The sequence below is a fragment of the Buteo buteo genome, chromosome 12, assembly GCF_964188355.1.
Source record: "Buteo buteo chromosome 12, bButBut1.hap1.1, whole genome shotgun sequence".
Classification (NCBI taxonomy): Eukaryota; Metazoa; Chordata; class Aves; order Accipitriformes; family Accipitridae; genus Buteo; species Buteo buteo.
In genome coordinates, this window is record NC_134182.1 from 42,315,715 (window position 1) to 42,328,997 (window position 13,283).

Below are 13,283 nucleotides of genomic sequence, written 5' to 3' on the forward strand. Positions count from 1 at the left end.
GGTATGCCAAAAAATCACTGGTTATAAATAGTTGACTGGTGCAACTGAAGCCTGGGATTCCCTCCTTAAAAGCATTTCCTAAGGCGTTTGAGAAATTGCCAAATTTTAGATGTGCTGGGTGTTGTCAGAACAAATGCTGTTATTTCCAGGCAGGTTGTGCTTTAATGTGCTTTGCTCTTAAAAGAGCAGGTACTTGGGTTTTTTCCAAAGGGAAGTAGTGCCGAGACACTGTCCTTGGAGATCCTGGCTGCGGGATGTGGGACAGCAGAAATACCCATAGGTGAACTTGCATTTTCCATCTAGCTTCTTTTAGGGTTGTAACGAATCCAAGAACTGAGACTATGTCTTAGGGGGAAGCTTGTGGCTGGCGTGTTGGCAGAAAAATAGCTTTAAGCCACAGATTTCCTCCTCTGGGGGGGTGGTGGTGGGGGAAGGTAAAACAAACCTTGTGCTCTGGGAATCTTTATGGCTTGCATGTGAATTTACACCCCCATCGTTGCAAAATCTTGCAGAGGAAATGCAGCGGTGGCTTGTACGCCGCTGCGTCAGGGCAGGGTGACGGCAAAGGGGACCTGCCAGCACCTCCGTGCCACCCCGGGAGCGCGCAGGCTTTGCCTCCTCTCCCTCGGTGCACGCTGCCAGAGGAAGGGCTTGATTAGATAATTGTATCGTGAGCAGCTCCAACAACTGTCAGCATGGATAAAGCTCCTGAAGGCAAGAGATAGAAAAGACCTTAATTATTTCCATGGTTTTTGAACCTAGGAATAAGGCTACTGGGATGGGTAAGGATCGAAGGGAAGGCAGAAATGGCTGGAGGAGGGAGGCAGCGGGGTGGGGGGGGGTTAGGAGTTGATTTGTAGGCAGATACAGTCATCTTTTTATGTTTTTCCACTTAAAATTTGACTTCTGAGGAAGCGCTGGTGGCGGATATTGCATTGATGTTCAGATCCCTTGGTGCCGTGCTGGGCTTTTGGGCCAGCAGAACTGCTCTGTCCTTGGCCAAACCTGCCTTTTATTTCCTTTGCATGCGATTGTTTTTTTGTTGTTGTTGTTTGGGGTTTTTTTAATTGCATTCTTCCCTGTGGCTGCTGGTTTTCCTGCAACAGGTTAGTAATTTGTGCAATGAGTTCAAGCTGAGACTGGTACTGGAAAAAGTATATTTAGGGCAAAATATCATTGTAAAGGGAAGTGACCACTGGACCATCTGATCCAGCACCCATTCAGGATTAGCAGGGATGCTAGAATTAATGCCAGTCCTTATTTTTCTTTTGGAAAAGAGGCTTTTGTCATGCCAGGCACCTCGTACACTGAGCTGCCCTCGCAGCTGCACAGCGCTGAGCTCGGCGGCTGTGTTTTATCTGGCAAGGTTTGATTAGTGCTGACATAGACCACTTGCAGCTCTCATTTAGTAGCTGGAGTTTTCATCTGGTTGGTCATTAATGGCAATTAATACTCGCCCTGGATACTGCATCTTTGATGGCAATCCCCCACAGATAAACCTCTGCTATTTAATGCTAAATAGTGGTTTTCTATCTAGAACCCATTTTTCTTCTTAGTGGGGATTTAGTCTCTGGCAATATGGCTAAACATATGTTTGGTGTGTTTGTCCAGAGGGTTATCAGGATTTGATGTCTCTTGGCTTATGCAAGAACTGGGGATTTATAAAGCCTTCAGTGTTTTTATTATTCAAAAGCCTTAATAGAGGCGGCAGCTCTTGGTATGGGCACTATCAATCTGTACTGGGTTGCAATGGGGAATGCTGATGGAAAGGCTACTTGGGTGACTCATTTTGTGTTTGGCATTTCTGCCTTGGATAGTAAATGTTTCTGAAGCTCTGTCTGCAAGTTATTTAGTCTGTATTTTCCCAGCTGCTCTGAGCTCGGCCGCGTGAGGTCTGTACTTGCATCGATCAAGTGAGCACCGCCGACTGCCGCAGGGATACAGAGCAGTGAAGCTATTGCTAAAGCAGCTGGTGCAATTGTTTTGGGGTGTAAGAGGAAAAAGAAAGTCTTAAATGAAATGTAATTTAGTATTTTGAGGCTGAAATTCAGGTCTGGGTGATATTCAAGTGCTAAGGGGAGAAGTAAGGCTGCAGCACTTGGTCCCACCTGCTCCCTATCCTTTAGGCATGGAAAGTGCAAGGGTCTGGGGGCAGCAGGACTGGCGTCAATAGGATAAATAGTGCTTTTTTGTGTGTCTGATTTCCTTGCTCATGCTTTATCCTCTGGCACAGACTCTGCAGCCTGTGTGAGCCCACCCAACCACCTCTGCAGAAGGGGAACAGAGACCGAGCGCTTCTCTCCTGCATGAACTTCAATCTGCAGTAGGAACCGGTGCCCTTTGGAGACCTGCTGCTAGCAAGCAACTGAATTAAACGTATTGATGCTGCGTACAAAAACGGTTTTCAAATAGCAAACTGGTGCAAATTTTCCCTCCCTGGAGCCGGTGCAGGACAGAGGCTGCAGGAAGGTGACTCTCAAAGGAGTATGGCTATTTTTAGCAATAAGCTATTCAGTCTGAATTTCCTAATGCTTGGCCTGAAAATATCTTTGTAGCATGACTGATGCTTCTAAGGAAGCAGCAACTGAGGGATTAAAAATATTTTATGCATTTACTGTAGAGAAATTGAAGTTGGCTGTTAACCTATGCTCAGTGCATGGATGCTGGGCATCTGTGGATTCATGTGCTTTCTGCTCTCCTGAGGTGGTAACACAATGTAGTTGTTTATCTGAGGCTTGGGTACACACAAATGTGCCTTTTGGTGTCCCCTCAGAGCTTCCCACTTATTTTTGGGACTCCAAAACTTATGTGAGCAGCACTAAATAGGAATTAAAAGGCACTGAAAAATGAGATGAACCTTTATTGTGCTTTTTTTTTTCCTGCTCTGCTGTCTCTGAGCCTGTGACCGCCAGCGAAAGCAACATTTTAGAGGTGGAATAAATCTTATCCATTTATCTGGCCAACAGAGATTCTCTTATTTCCCCTGATTTATTTTTCTTTCCGCTCCCCCACACACAGACGTTATGACACATTTCTGGCTGTAAGTCCTTTCTCTCGCCAGGATATCAAATGAGCGGACCTTGCTGCTGCTTGGTGCAAAGAGGAGCTGTTGGGAGCTGGTATCGCCTGGCTTTGTGCTGGCTTTTAACAACGTGTGTGGAGAGAAACAGCAACTTTGGCAGAACAGCATCACACCAAGATTATGATCTTGAGATGAGGTGGTGGCCAGTAATGCCTATAGGTCCGTGGCACACAGAGATTTTTGGGTCTGCAGGTAAAGTCTGGCTTATTTGATGTATAAGCATTTCACTGTTGCAACTTGTACCAAAATATATCTGTCCTACTCGTGGCCAGGTGTCGTGGTTTAACCCCAGCCAGCAACTAAGCACCAGGCAGCCACTCGCTCACTTCCCCCCTCCTCAGTGGGATGAGGAAGAGAATTGGGGGGGGGGGGGGGGGGGGGGGGAAGTAAAACTTGTGGGTTGAGATAAGAACAGTTTAATAGGACAGAAAGGAATAAAATAACAATGATAATAACAATAAAATGACAAGAATAATAATAAAAGATTGGAATATACAAAACAAGTGATGCACAATGCAATTGCTCACCACTCACCGACTGATGCCCCGTTAGTTCCCAAGCAGTGATCTGCATCCCCCAGGCAAACTCCCCCCAGCTGATACACTGGACATGATGTCCCATGGTGTGGAATACCCCTTTGGCCGGTTTGGGTCAGCTGTCCTGGCTGTGTCCCCTCCCAATTCCTTGTGCCCCTCCAGCCTTCTTGCTGGCTGGGCGTGAGAAGCTGAAAAATCCTTGACTTGGTCTAAATGCTACTTAGCAACAACTGAAAACACCAGTGTGTTATCAGCATTATTCTCATACTGAACACAAACCACAACAGTATACCAGCTACTAGAAAGGAAATTAACTCTATCCCAGCCCAAACCAGGACACCAGGATTGTTTTCTACTGTGAGATGATGGCTTTTCTCTCCCTGGTGTGGTTGAGCAGGGTGTTTAATGCTGCAGTTGCAGAGGATTAAGGTTGCTTTCCATGCTGCTTGGACTGAAGTTTTGGCTTTTGGCTCTTTAGGACAACTTGGCAAAGGGACTGGCTTTTTCTCTATTAGTTGTTCTTGCTTTTGGTGGCTTCAGATGCTCCTCCAAGGTGTGTTAAAGGATGTAGTGCTGGCTACAAGCGGGAGGTGAACCTGGGAGGAATCTGTAGTGGGAGGCGATAAGTTTTTCTGCACTTATGTCCTGTTATGGCCTGAGGCATAAAAGCTTTTAAATACACCTAAGGAAGGTGTTCTTGGAGGAGAATAGTCAGCAGTGGGTTTATTTCAGCCATTGAGTGGTTCTACTTTTGTTCTGAAGCTGCATAATGATTAATATTCAGATCTAGTTTTCCCTGCTCTCCATCCTTATGGCTGAATTAACATCATCACCATCGTGTCCAAGACATGAGGCTCAGCTCCAGAACATGGAAAGACCTAAAAAGACTCTTTTTAAGCTGTGGAAGGTGCATTTCTGCTTCTGGGTCTCAAGTGGCTAGGAAATGGCTAAGCTTGGGAGACTTTTAGGTAGAGGGAGTGATTAAAGCAGAGCTGTGTTTACTACAGGAACATGAACAAATTTATAATTATAGCCCGTGGGGCTGTGCATCACCTCTGTCAAACATACTGCTTCCTTGAGACCCTATAGAGGAAAATCCAGCCCTGACGCCCTGGGTGTGAGGAAGACCATTAAATGGGCAAATCACTGGTCTCTGCTCGACCCAACCTCCTGCTCCGGCATGTGTTTTTCTTTTTTTTTCAAGAGGGAATAGGCCAATTTCCACACTTTTGTTTGAGGCACTCAGCAAGCGAGGACAAGCTTTTCTGGGTGTGCACAGGTAGTGATTTTTATTTATTTTTTTTTTAATTTCTCCTATAGGTTCTTGTTCTCCCTATATAGCATCCTGTATCATCAATGGTGGCTTTGGGCAGCAAGTCCTTATTGCTAATGCTGGACACTAATACTGAGCTACCTGCATCCCTGATATATTCAGGAGGGTATTTTTCAGGTCCCGAGTTTCTTGAAGGCCTGGGAAGGAAAGCAGGATTGTATGGCTGGGTGGAGCAATGCTTTTACTTATCATCAGGGCTGTAAATCAGGCTTGTGTGGTAGCAGAAAAAACAGAAGCTGGTCTGACGTTTGAGCCAGAGGCTCAAAATTGAGGGTTTTTGTTGCATTAGAGGCTTTGGTTTTCTCTATTGCTGTATGATGGAGTGCGTTGGTCCAGGCTTGTTCATGTGTTGGTGGGAAAGAGTTTGGAAAGAGCCTGTATGTCTCCTTACAAGCCACGGCCTTGGTGAATTTTCTGCAATTCCCAGGCTATACATTAGCAATTTAACCATGCATCAAGCATCTGAGTTGTAAAATATCTCTGCAATATCTGCTGTGACTCACTGCAGAAAGATGCAGCTCTCTCTGCAATGCTGGTTGATGTCGGTTGGATCTATCCTACCCATCATGACAGTGCAGTCGGATCCTGCCGCAGAGTTTTCGCTGGAAAAAGCTGAGCAAATCACTTGAGGAATGTTTGCTGGAGATAAAATTATGTCTAGCTGATTGCGGTGGCTCCCGTTCTGGGCAAATCGTAACAAGCTTGGGGACTTCCAAGAAGTTTTTGATTTTAAAAGAGAAAATACACACAATTAAGGCATAGGGGGGGAATGAACAAAGAAAATATATGCCCAGAATAATTTGTGGATAATTAAACCCATCTGACTCCTCTTGAAGATGGAGGGGGAAAGTTTTTTTTTTTTCCCCAAGCTGCTGGATAATTTCTGCAGCCCCATGGCTTTATTATTTAGCATATTTAGCCAGGTATCTTGTGGCAATGGATTAAATATCCCTGGCAGAGACTAAATCTTAGTACAGGATTAAGAAATGGGTAAAAGAGGGAAATTGCAGCACTGCCATCCACATTTCCCAGGCGGAGACATGGGTCTGGACCCCACACAGGTCGCGAGGTCGAGGTCCAGAGGGGTTATTTTTAGTTTTTAGTTATTTTTAGTGTTGGGAAACCATGCAATGAGTTTGTTATTTGCTGTGAGTTAATTAGCGAGGCTTCTTAATGGAGAACGCTGCAGTGACTCAGTGTTTTAGGAAGAGTCTTTGGGGCTGTGGCTTCCCAGTGGGTTTTACTCAGTGCCCCAGGGAGCATAGCTTGCATAGAAAATGGAATAAAAATCCTGTTTTCCTGAATTTTATGAAGTCATAAATAATCTTTTTTTGTTTAAAAAAAAAAAGACAAGAAAAGGCAAAGCTGCCAACTATGAGCTACAACTTCATCTTTGTTTTGCAATTACAACTTGTCTGCTGGCAAAACCTGATTTCTTGGGGCTATAAGCCCAGTGGTGTCTTTACTCTTTGGCATGTGCTAGCCCACATTATAAGTGATACTTTGCTGAAGCAGTATCTGTCAGATGTCCCACCATGTCTGTGTGGCTTGTTTGGGTTTTTTAACCCAACTGAGCTCTGTGAGTTTGCATCCACCTGCATGGCTCCAGCACTGAGGCTCAGCAGAGAAAGTGGCCAGCAAAGAGACACCAAGACAGTTAAAAAGTGGGGGAATGGGGGGGGGGGGGGGAAGTGACCCCAGTGAACAGGACTTTTGGGAGCTGCAAGGAAGGAGACGGAAACTCTGGACACACATGAACCTTGCAAATACCCAGTGGAAGGTAATGCTGTCCCACCTTCTCTAATTAAATTCCAGGGCTTTGAGCTGCAGAGGCTGCAGTATCAGTCACTTCCCAAGGGGATAATAACGCAGGTTTGTGGAGGACTGCTCTGTCCCATGCTATTAGAAGTGATGCTCCGCAGACCGATGCTGACCCTGGAAGATGCTTGAGTGTGACTGAACCGCAGGAGCGAGCGTCTCCTCTTCTCCACGGCACTTTTTCCACCAGCGTGGGCACGGCAGCTGCGGCGCGATGCCGAGCCTGGCACCTCCAAGCCCTGCTCCCTATCCTCCTCATGGAATCAGAGCGTTCTACAAATCAGAAAATTGCACATTAATGCTTTGGTTTTATTCCTGCTCATCATCTTCCAGCATTGCTTGCTTATTATCTTAACTCCTTGGAGCAATTTCTCCTCCCACCCCCTTGCTGCTCACTTTGTTCTTTATAGCTGCCACGCTCACAGTCGTAGCAAACCAGCTGTGCCGTGGTTTACAGTGGTACAGATTAACATTTTCCACTTTAATCGCTGCCTGCCTGGAAAAAAAACCCAAAAATACAGACTAAGCTGTCATTTGACTAAAGCAATTGCACTGCGGAAACTCTTTTCATTTGTTGCTGTGGTTTTTAAACAAGTTGGCACTTTCAGTTGCCGCAGGAGGGGGTAATGAAGCTGAGGGAAGTGCATAATGTGGGATCTGGTGCTTAAATATAGCTTGGACTTGGTGTGCAACACGTAGGGTTTAATTTGGAAACCGGCAGCTCGGTTTATTCATGGCCCAATAAAGAGAAGCAACTCCTGCGCGTGGCTCGAGCATTGGATGTGAAAAGCATTTGGCTAATTTTTTTCCAGCAGGATAGGTGTAGAGTTGGAAAGCCCTGGGAGAAGGAGGAGCTGGGACTTGCTGTCGTCCATGAAGACGGAAAAAAAACCTAGCCCAAACAATATATCCAGGGAGAAAAATCATGAGAAGATAAGCTCCTGTGCTTTTAAATAAGGAATTCTTACTAGTGAGGAGTTTTACAACAATAGAAATAACAGTGCTGAAAGGCACAGGCAAAAGTGGTCAAATAAAGCCTTAGAAATCCAACATCAAAGCTTGCAAATGGGGTTAAGATTAGCACAAGGATTTGCTAATGAAGTTGTAGGGACAAGTAAAACTTCTGCTTTCTGTGGCTCTGGTATGGCAGGGAGTAAAACCAAACTCCGCATCAGCAAGAGGGGTGTAATGTGGTTTGGCAGCTGGGAGATGAGGAAGGAGTTTGCTGTTTAAATCTATTTTGCTGTTCAGCTGCAGAACTTTTTCTCATGTAGGATGTTCAGTGTGGCTTGCTTGCAAAGGGAGTGCAGATGAGAACTGCAGCAGCATTGCTTTTCATGCAATTAAATGTTAAATTAGTTGGCAGGAACCGTAATTTGGGTGCTCTCGTGTCTGTCTGAAGAAGGCTGGAGTGGTGGCGTGCGGCTATTTCCCTGGCTCGGAGAGGATAGCATGGATCCTATCCCTGCGGCGTGCCCACGTGGGCAGCCTGGAGCTTGCCTGGGCTGAAGTGCTAAACCCTAAATTAGCACTTTCCAGTCCTAACTCGGTTCTAGGGAATTGCAGCAGGATCCTATGAAAAGCCTCACTAATTAATGCCAAGGGCATCATTAAGGCAAAGAACCAAGACACTGAAGCAGCAAATACTGGCTGTTCCCTTGGCACTTCCAGCTGCAAGCTGGCCATTCCCATCCCATTTAAATGAGTTTTGGGGCTTCAGGGGAGTTTTTTGGCTGACCCAGTCCTAGGTACAGCTAAAGGACCCCCAGCTGCCCAGCTTGGGCCAAGGGTTGGAGCTCGGGCTGGGTAAGGAGCAGGCAGCACGCAGCAGCCGCTTCCATCTGGCAGCTTAGCAAAATCACTGCGTGGATCTCCACCAGGCCCCACATCTAGTTTTTTGACCATAAAACCTATCCCAAAAGCTCCCCAAACCCCTTTTCACCCTCTGGCTGCTTACATGGGGCTCATATCTGCTTGTGCGTGGGACTCCCCTTGCATAGGGGCAGCTGGGTCCCCTCCTTACCCCAAAGCACCAACAAATCCTGCTTAAGGTCCTCTCCATGCTCTTCTGCAGGGGGCAAAATTTCATTTGCAAAGGTAAAGCTGGCAAAGTTGAGTGGCAGTCAGGTGCCTGGGCTCGTCAAGCTTGCTGTGCCAATGATTTGCAATTAATATGCTGGGGAGCCCTGCTTGGGGGAAGAAGTAGCATCTTTATTGAAGGCGCTTGGTATGCCGGCTGCATGCAGAGCCAACCGAAGCAACACCGAGAGCACGTTAATAGCACGGCTTGGTCCTTCAGAGAGCTTTGCATGTTTTCCTGCAGCCTCGTTTTTTTTTGTTTTACTGGATTATTATAGGAAACTTTCTGCCTGTAAAGCCTGGGGTGATTTGTGGGGTGGGAAGGGGATCCCCATTCTCCGGGTATTGGAGGGGGACAGGGGTCTGCCAGTGGAAAATCTTCCAGCAGCAGTGTTGCCCCCTCAAATGGCTGCAAACCCCCAAATTTTGGCTGCTGGTTGACATCCAGGGGTTTGAATGGGCTCTGGTGGTTCTGAGCATTAAATGCTGGCTGAGTCATTTCTTCCTGCAGTTAATGATTGCCGGGGCCTAATGCTGCCAGAAGCAGTGTTGTGTTAATGATTAAAACCCCCTAAATAAGGGCTTGCTTATTCCCCGTGTGCGAAGCTGCTCTAAGACCTTCCCCTAGCTCCAGCAGCATTGCCAGAGGAGGGAAAAAATATTTGGGAATAAACCCCACCCTATTCCCATTGCCCTTCCTGGTCCCTCCGTACCCTGGGAGCATTGCACCAGAGCGACGTTAAACAGAGCAAAGTTTCAAGTCCTGTTTAAATTTGGACCGCAGAATTTATTCAATGCAATGTTAAGCTTTCTAAAAGCTACGCCTGCCTCTCCCTGGTGTCCAGCAGGGCTTGTGCATTATCTATCCATTACGGTAATATTAGTATAAATAAATGGATGATTTAAGGTTCGCTCTTGTCTACTCATCTCTGAGTGCATCTCTACAGAGCCAAGCAGCAAACCATTTGTCCGCATTTGTGACACCAGAAGACCGCTTATTCTTTATCATCTCTTGCAGAAAGGAAAGCACTCTATAAAATTTTATACGCTTGGGAAAAAAAAAAAGTAAAATTTAAAGATCTCTGGATGTCTAATGAAGGGAATTTTCTCTTGCTAGGGGAAATACTGAATTCCTGCTGATGCACGCGAGGGTGGGAGCTGGGAGAGGGACCTGCTGCTGCTTTTGCAAATGTGCTTTCATTCAAATTAAGGAATTTTTAAGGGGAATAAAAATAATTCCTGATTCACCTGTGGGACTGCTGTATCCCTGCACCAGCAATCCTCCCAGGCTGAGGTCCGAGTGACAGAGAAAGACAGTGCCATGGAAAGCAAAGCTCTCCTTTCTTGAGTGTGTTAATGGTGTCATATGGAAGTAGGCAGAGAGTTTTATTGCTGTTCCTATCCCTGCAGGCACAAATCCGGTTTTTTAGGAGTTGTATGGCATAATTAACTGCTTACGGAATATTGGGTGTTAATTACTGGCTGATGGGGAAATGGTGCTTGGGAAGAGCCTGTGATGTGCTCCTGGTGTTCTGGCCTGATTTATGCTGCTGGAGGTTTGGGGTTTGCCTGTGATTCAGTGGAGAAGGGGAGAGAGCCTGGAATTACTGGTAAAACCTAGGGTGAAACAAAGTTTTACGGTGAATCATTCTCTTAAATGTAGCTTCAAATTAATGTGGAAATTTTAGGCACTGTTGGGTATTATCTACGGACCTGATAGTTTAATGATTTAAATACTGCTTTGGACATGCCTTAGCTGCGTCACAGCCTGGTTTTGTAGGGAAATATTATTTCTCCCTTGCTCTTTTGCACGCTAAGTTGACTTCTGAATTAAAGCAAAGAAAGCATATTACATAAATAGGTGAATGCACAGAGAGTTAGTCACTAAGTGCCAAGATTTCTCTGTGCAATGAGTTGAAAATAAGCCCTGCAATCCCTGTGCTGGTTCACAGTCAAACCTGATGGGAAGAGGTTAGAAAACCAAGAGAAAAGTTATGGGGGCGAGTGGGGTTTTTTGGTTGGGTTTTTTTTGTGTGTGGTTTTTTTTTTTAATTACCTCTTCTCCAGGCTGCAGCATCCTTCAAAAAGGAAAGAAAGGGTGGAGGAAATAGATCATACATCTCCCCAAATGTCTCTTGCTCAACGCTGGGTGTTGGGATTTCTTATTCCAAGCAAAAGTTGGTAAAAAGAAGTGCTCTGTGCTGGCGATGCTATTGCTGTTTTCTTCCTTTGCATGGGTGTTCACAGTGCCATCTTCATTGGGTGTTAGCAAAATGGAAAGTGCTGGTATAAACCAGGCTCCAACACACTAAAAGTTCATTTTAGATTACCTTTAAAAAAAAGGGGAGAAAAGTTGACTGCTCTCTTTGCTCGTTCAGCCTGGTCACAGCCAGCCATAGCTAAATCATGTCCAGAAATGTCATTTTTGGGACGTGTTTCACCCTGCTATCATATCCCAAAGTGTAACATCCTCAGTGTTTGGGATCTGCTGGCCATTGATAGTCATACAGCTCTCATACCATCTCTGCTCTCTCCCTTGCAGCTTATATGCTAAAAGGAAAGGGATACGATCTCTGCTGCGCTGAACTACTCAACATCTGCTACGAGCTGGGTAAATACAGCTCCCACGTCTTTGGGTGCAGCCCTGAGTCTCTGTTATTTCTTCAGACCTTGCTTTAAATTCTGCATTTGGCTACTCCAGAGAGAAGCAGCATCTTCCTCCCCAGAGCCGGGCTTTTTAAACATTTCCCAGGCCATGAGCCGCATCGCAGATGATTCCCCTTTTTCTTCCCATCTCTGATCTGCAACGAGTCAAGCTGCAGAAATGAAGGGTGCTCCTCTTCATCGTCAGAGACGACTGCAGACACAGCTTTTCCAAGCTCCTCTTTTGGCTCTTTTTATTAAACATCAGTTTTACGCTCTCTAGTACTATATTTGTAGGGCTGTACAAATGCTTCCAGGAGCTGTGCGGTCTCCTGGTGCTGGTTTCTTCCTCCCCACACCTTTTCTTTCAAGTGTTAAACCTCACCAAACCTGGCTGTGATAATTTATCTTTCCTTCTTCCTCCTCACGCAAGCGCCAGGCAGCTCAAGGTGGTGTTGAAAGGGAGGAGTTGCTCACAGTAGCAAGCTACAACAGGTAAATCTGGACATCGCTCTCCGGTCCTGGGCTCCGAGCGACCACCTAAGGGGCATCGGTCCCTGTTCTTGCTAGATTTTGGGCTGCCACTTCGCCCTTTGCTGCTGCAGGAGAGCTCCCGGGATGGCTGCAGGATTGCAACGGGCTCTTTCAGCCTGCCGGCCAGGGCAGGAGGCCCTGACTGCAACACGTTTGCTGTTAAAAATTTGCCGGAGGTCCACCCGCGCACCCGTTTTTGGATTAATTGTTGGAGTATAATCCACTTGCGCGGAGCTTTTGCTGTTGCTCTCAGCAGCAAAACCAGGCAACGAACTCCGCAAAGGGTTAACGCCGGCCGCTTGTGCCGCTGCTGCCTTTCCTCTAATTGCTCTCTGCTCCTGCCAGGCGGAAGTTGGAGCGAGCAGTTCAAGTTTAAGCCTTGCTCCTGTGCATGTGTACGCTTTTTCGGCTCGGCGGCGGAGGGCGGGAGCTGGCCGGAGCAGAGAGGGTCCGGTGGGCAGCAAGCAAACCCCTCTCGCCGGAGCTACGAGGATGGCTCGAGCCTCCGAGTGCCGAAACTCCCACCTCTATTACTACAGCATCAAATTTGCTCTGTCCACCTACGCCACCCTCTTCTCGGTAGGTGCTCCGGTTGCTTTTCTGTCCTTCCTGGTGTTTCTCCCCACCATACTACCCCCGTGGGTTGGATTTTACTTTTCAGTGTCCAAATTTCCCCTTCCAAGGTATCAAATCCTTGCGGTAAAACCTGGTGCTGCGAAGCCCCTCGTGCTTGGTGCTAGCTGGGTCCAAACTGGGCAATCTTGGGCGAAATCGCGGGTTTTGGTGGATTTAAGAGCACCTCCCTGGGAGTGCCCTTCCCCAGAGCCATTCTTGCAAATCCCTCATGGCAGCGAGTCGTGTTTCAAGGCATTTGGAGCATAAACTCACGGAAATTTAATGTTTTCACCGCACAAGCACCTGTCGGGCGATGTTGCCGGCCAGATCCCCCCTACCCCTCTCGGCCGTTGCCTTTACAGTGTTCAAGCGGGACAAGGCATGAAAGCAGACATTGAGTGGCAGGTATTTTAGCCAGGTTGGTTATTCTAAGAGGAAAAAAATAAAGCTTGTTTTTAAGCAGTTTTGAACCATTGAGGCAGCTACAGTCGGGGCGAGGCTTCCCTGGCACCTGGGAGGTGCCAGCACTTGTTGGAGCAGGGGAGGGGAAAGCAAGAAATTCCCCGTCCCTTTAGGGTCTGTGCATCCTCAGTTAATGCAAGAGATATGAAGTTAGCACTTTCCTAGGGTTAATCTTGCATAT

At 46.7% G+C, this 13,283-nt stretch overlaps 1 protein-coding gene across 1 annotated transcript in view; it reads left to right on the top strand.

Annotated features, from left to right (window-relative positions):
- Nucleotides 1-12,400: 12,400 nt before the first annotated feature.
- LOC142038320 (tetraspanin-15-like) overlaps nucleotides 12,401-13,283 on the top strand; it is a 44,553-nt gene continuing 43,670 nt past the window's right edge. Inside the window, exon 1 of the mRNA XM_075043667.1 lies at nucleotides 12,401-12,604. Coding sequence (XP_074899768.1) covers nucleotides 12,518-12,604 — 87 coding nt within the window. The 5' untranslated portion in view covers nucleotides 12,401-12,517. The remainder of the gene's footprint in view (nucleotides 12,605-13,283) is intronic.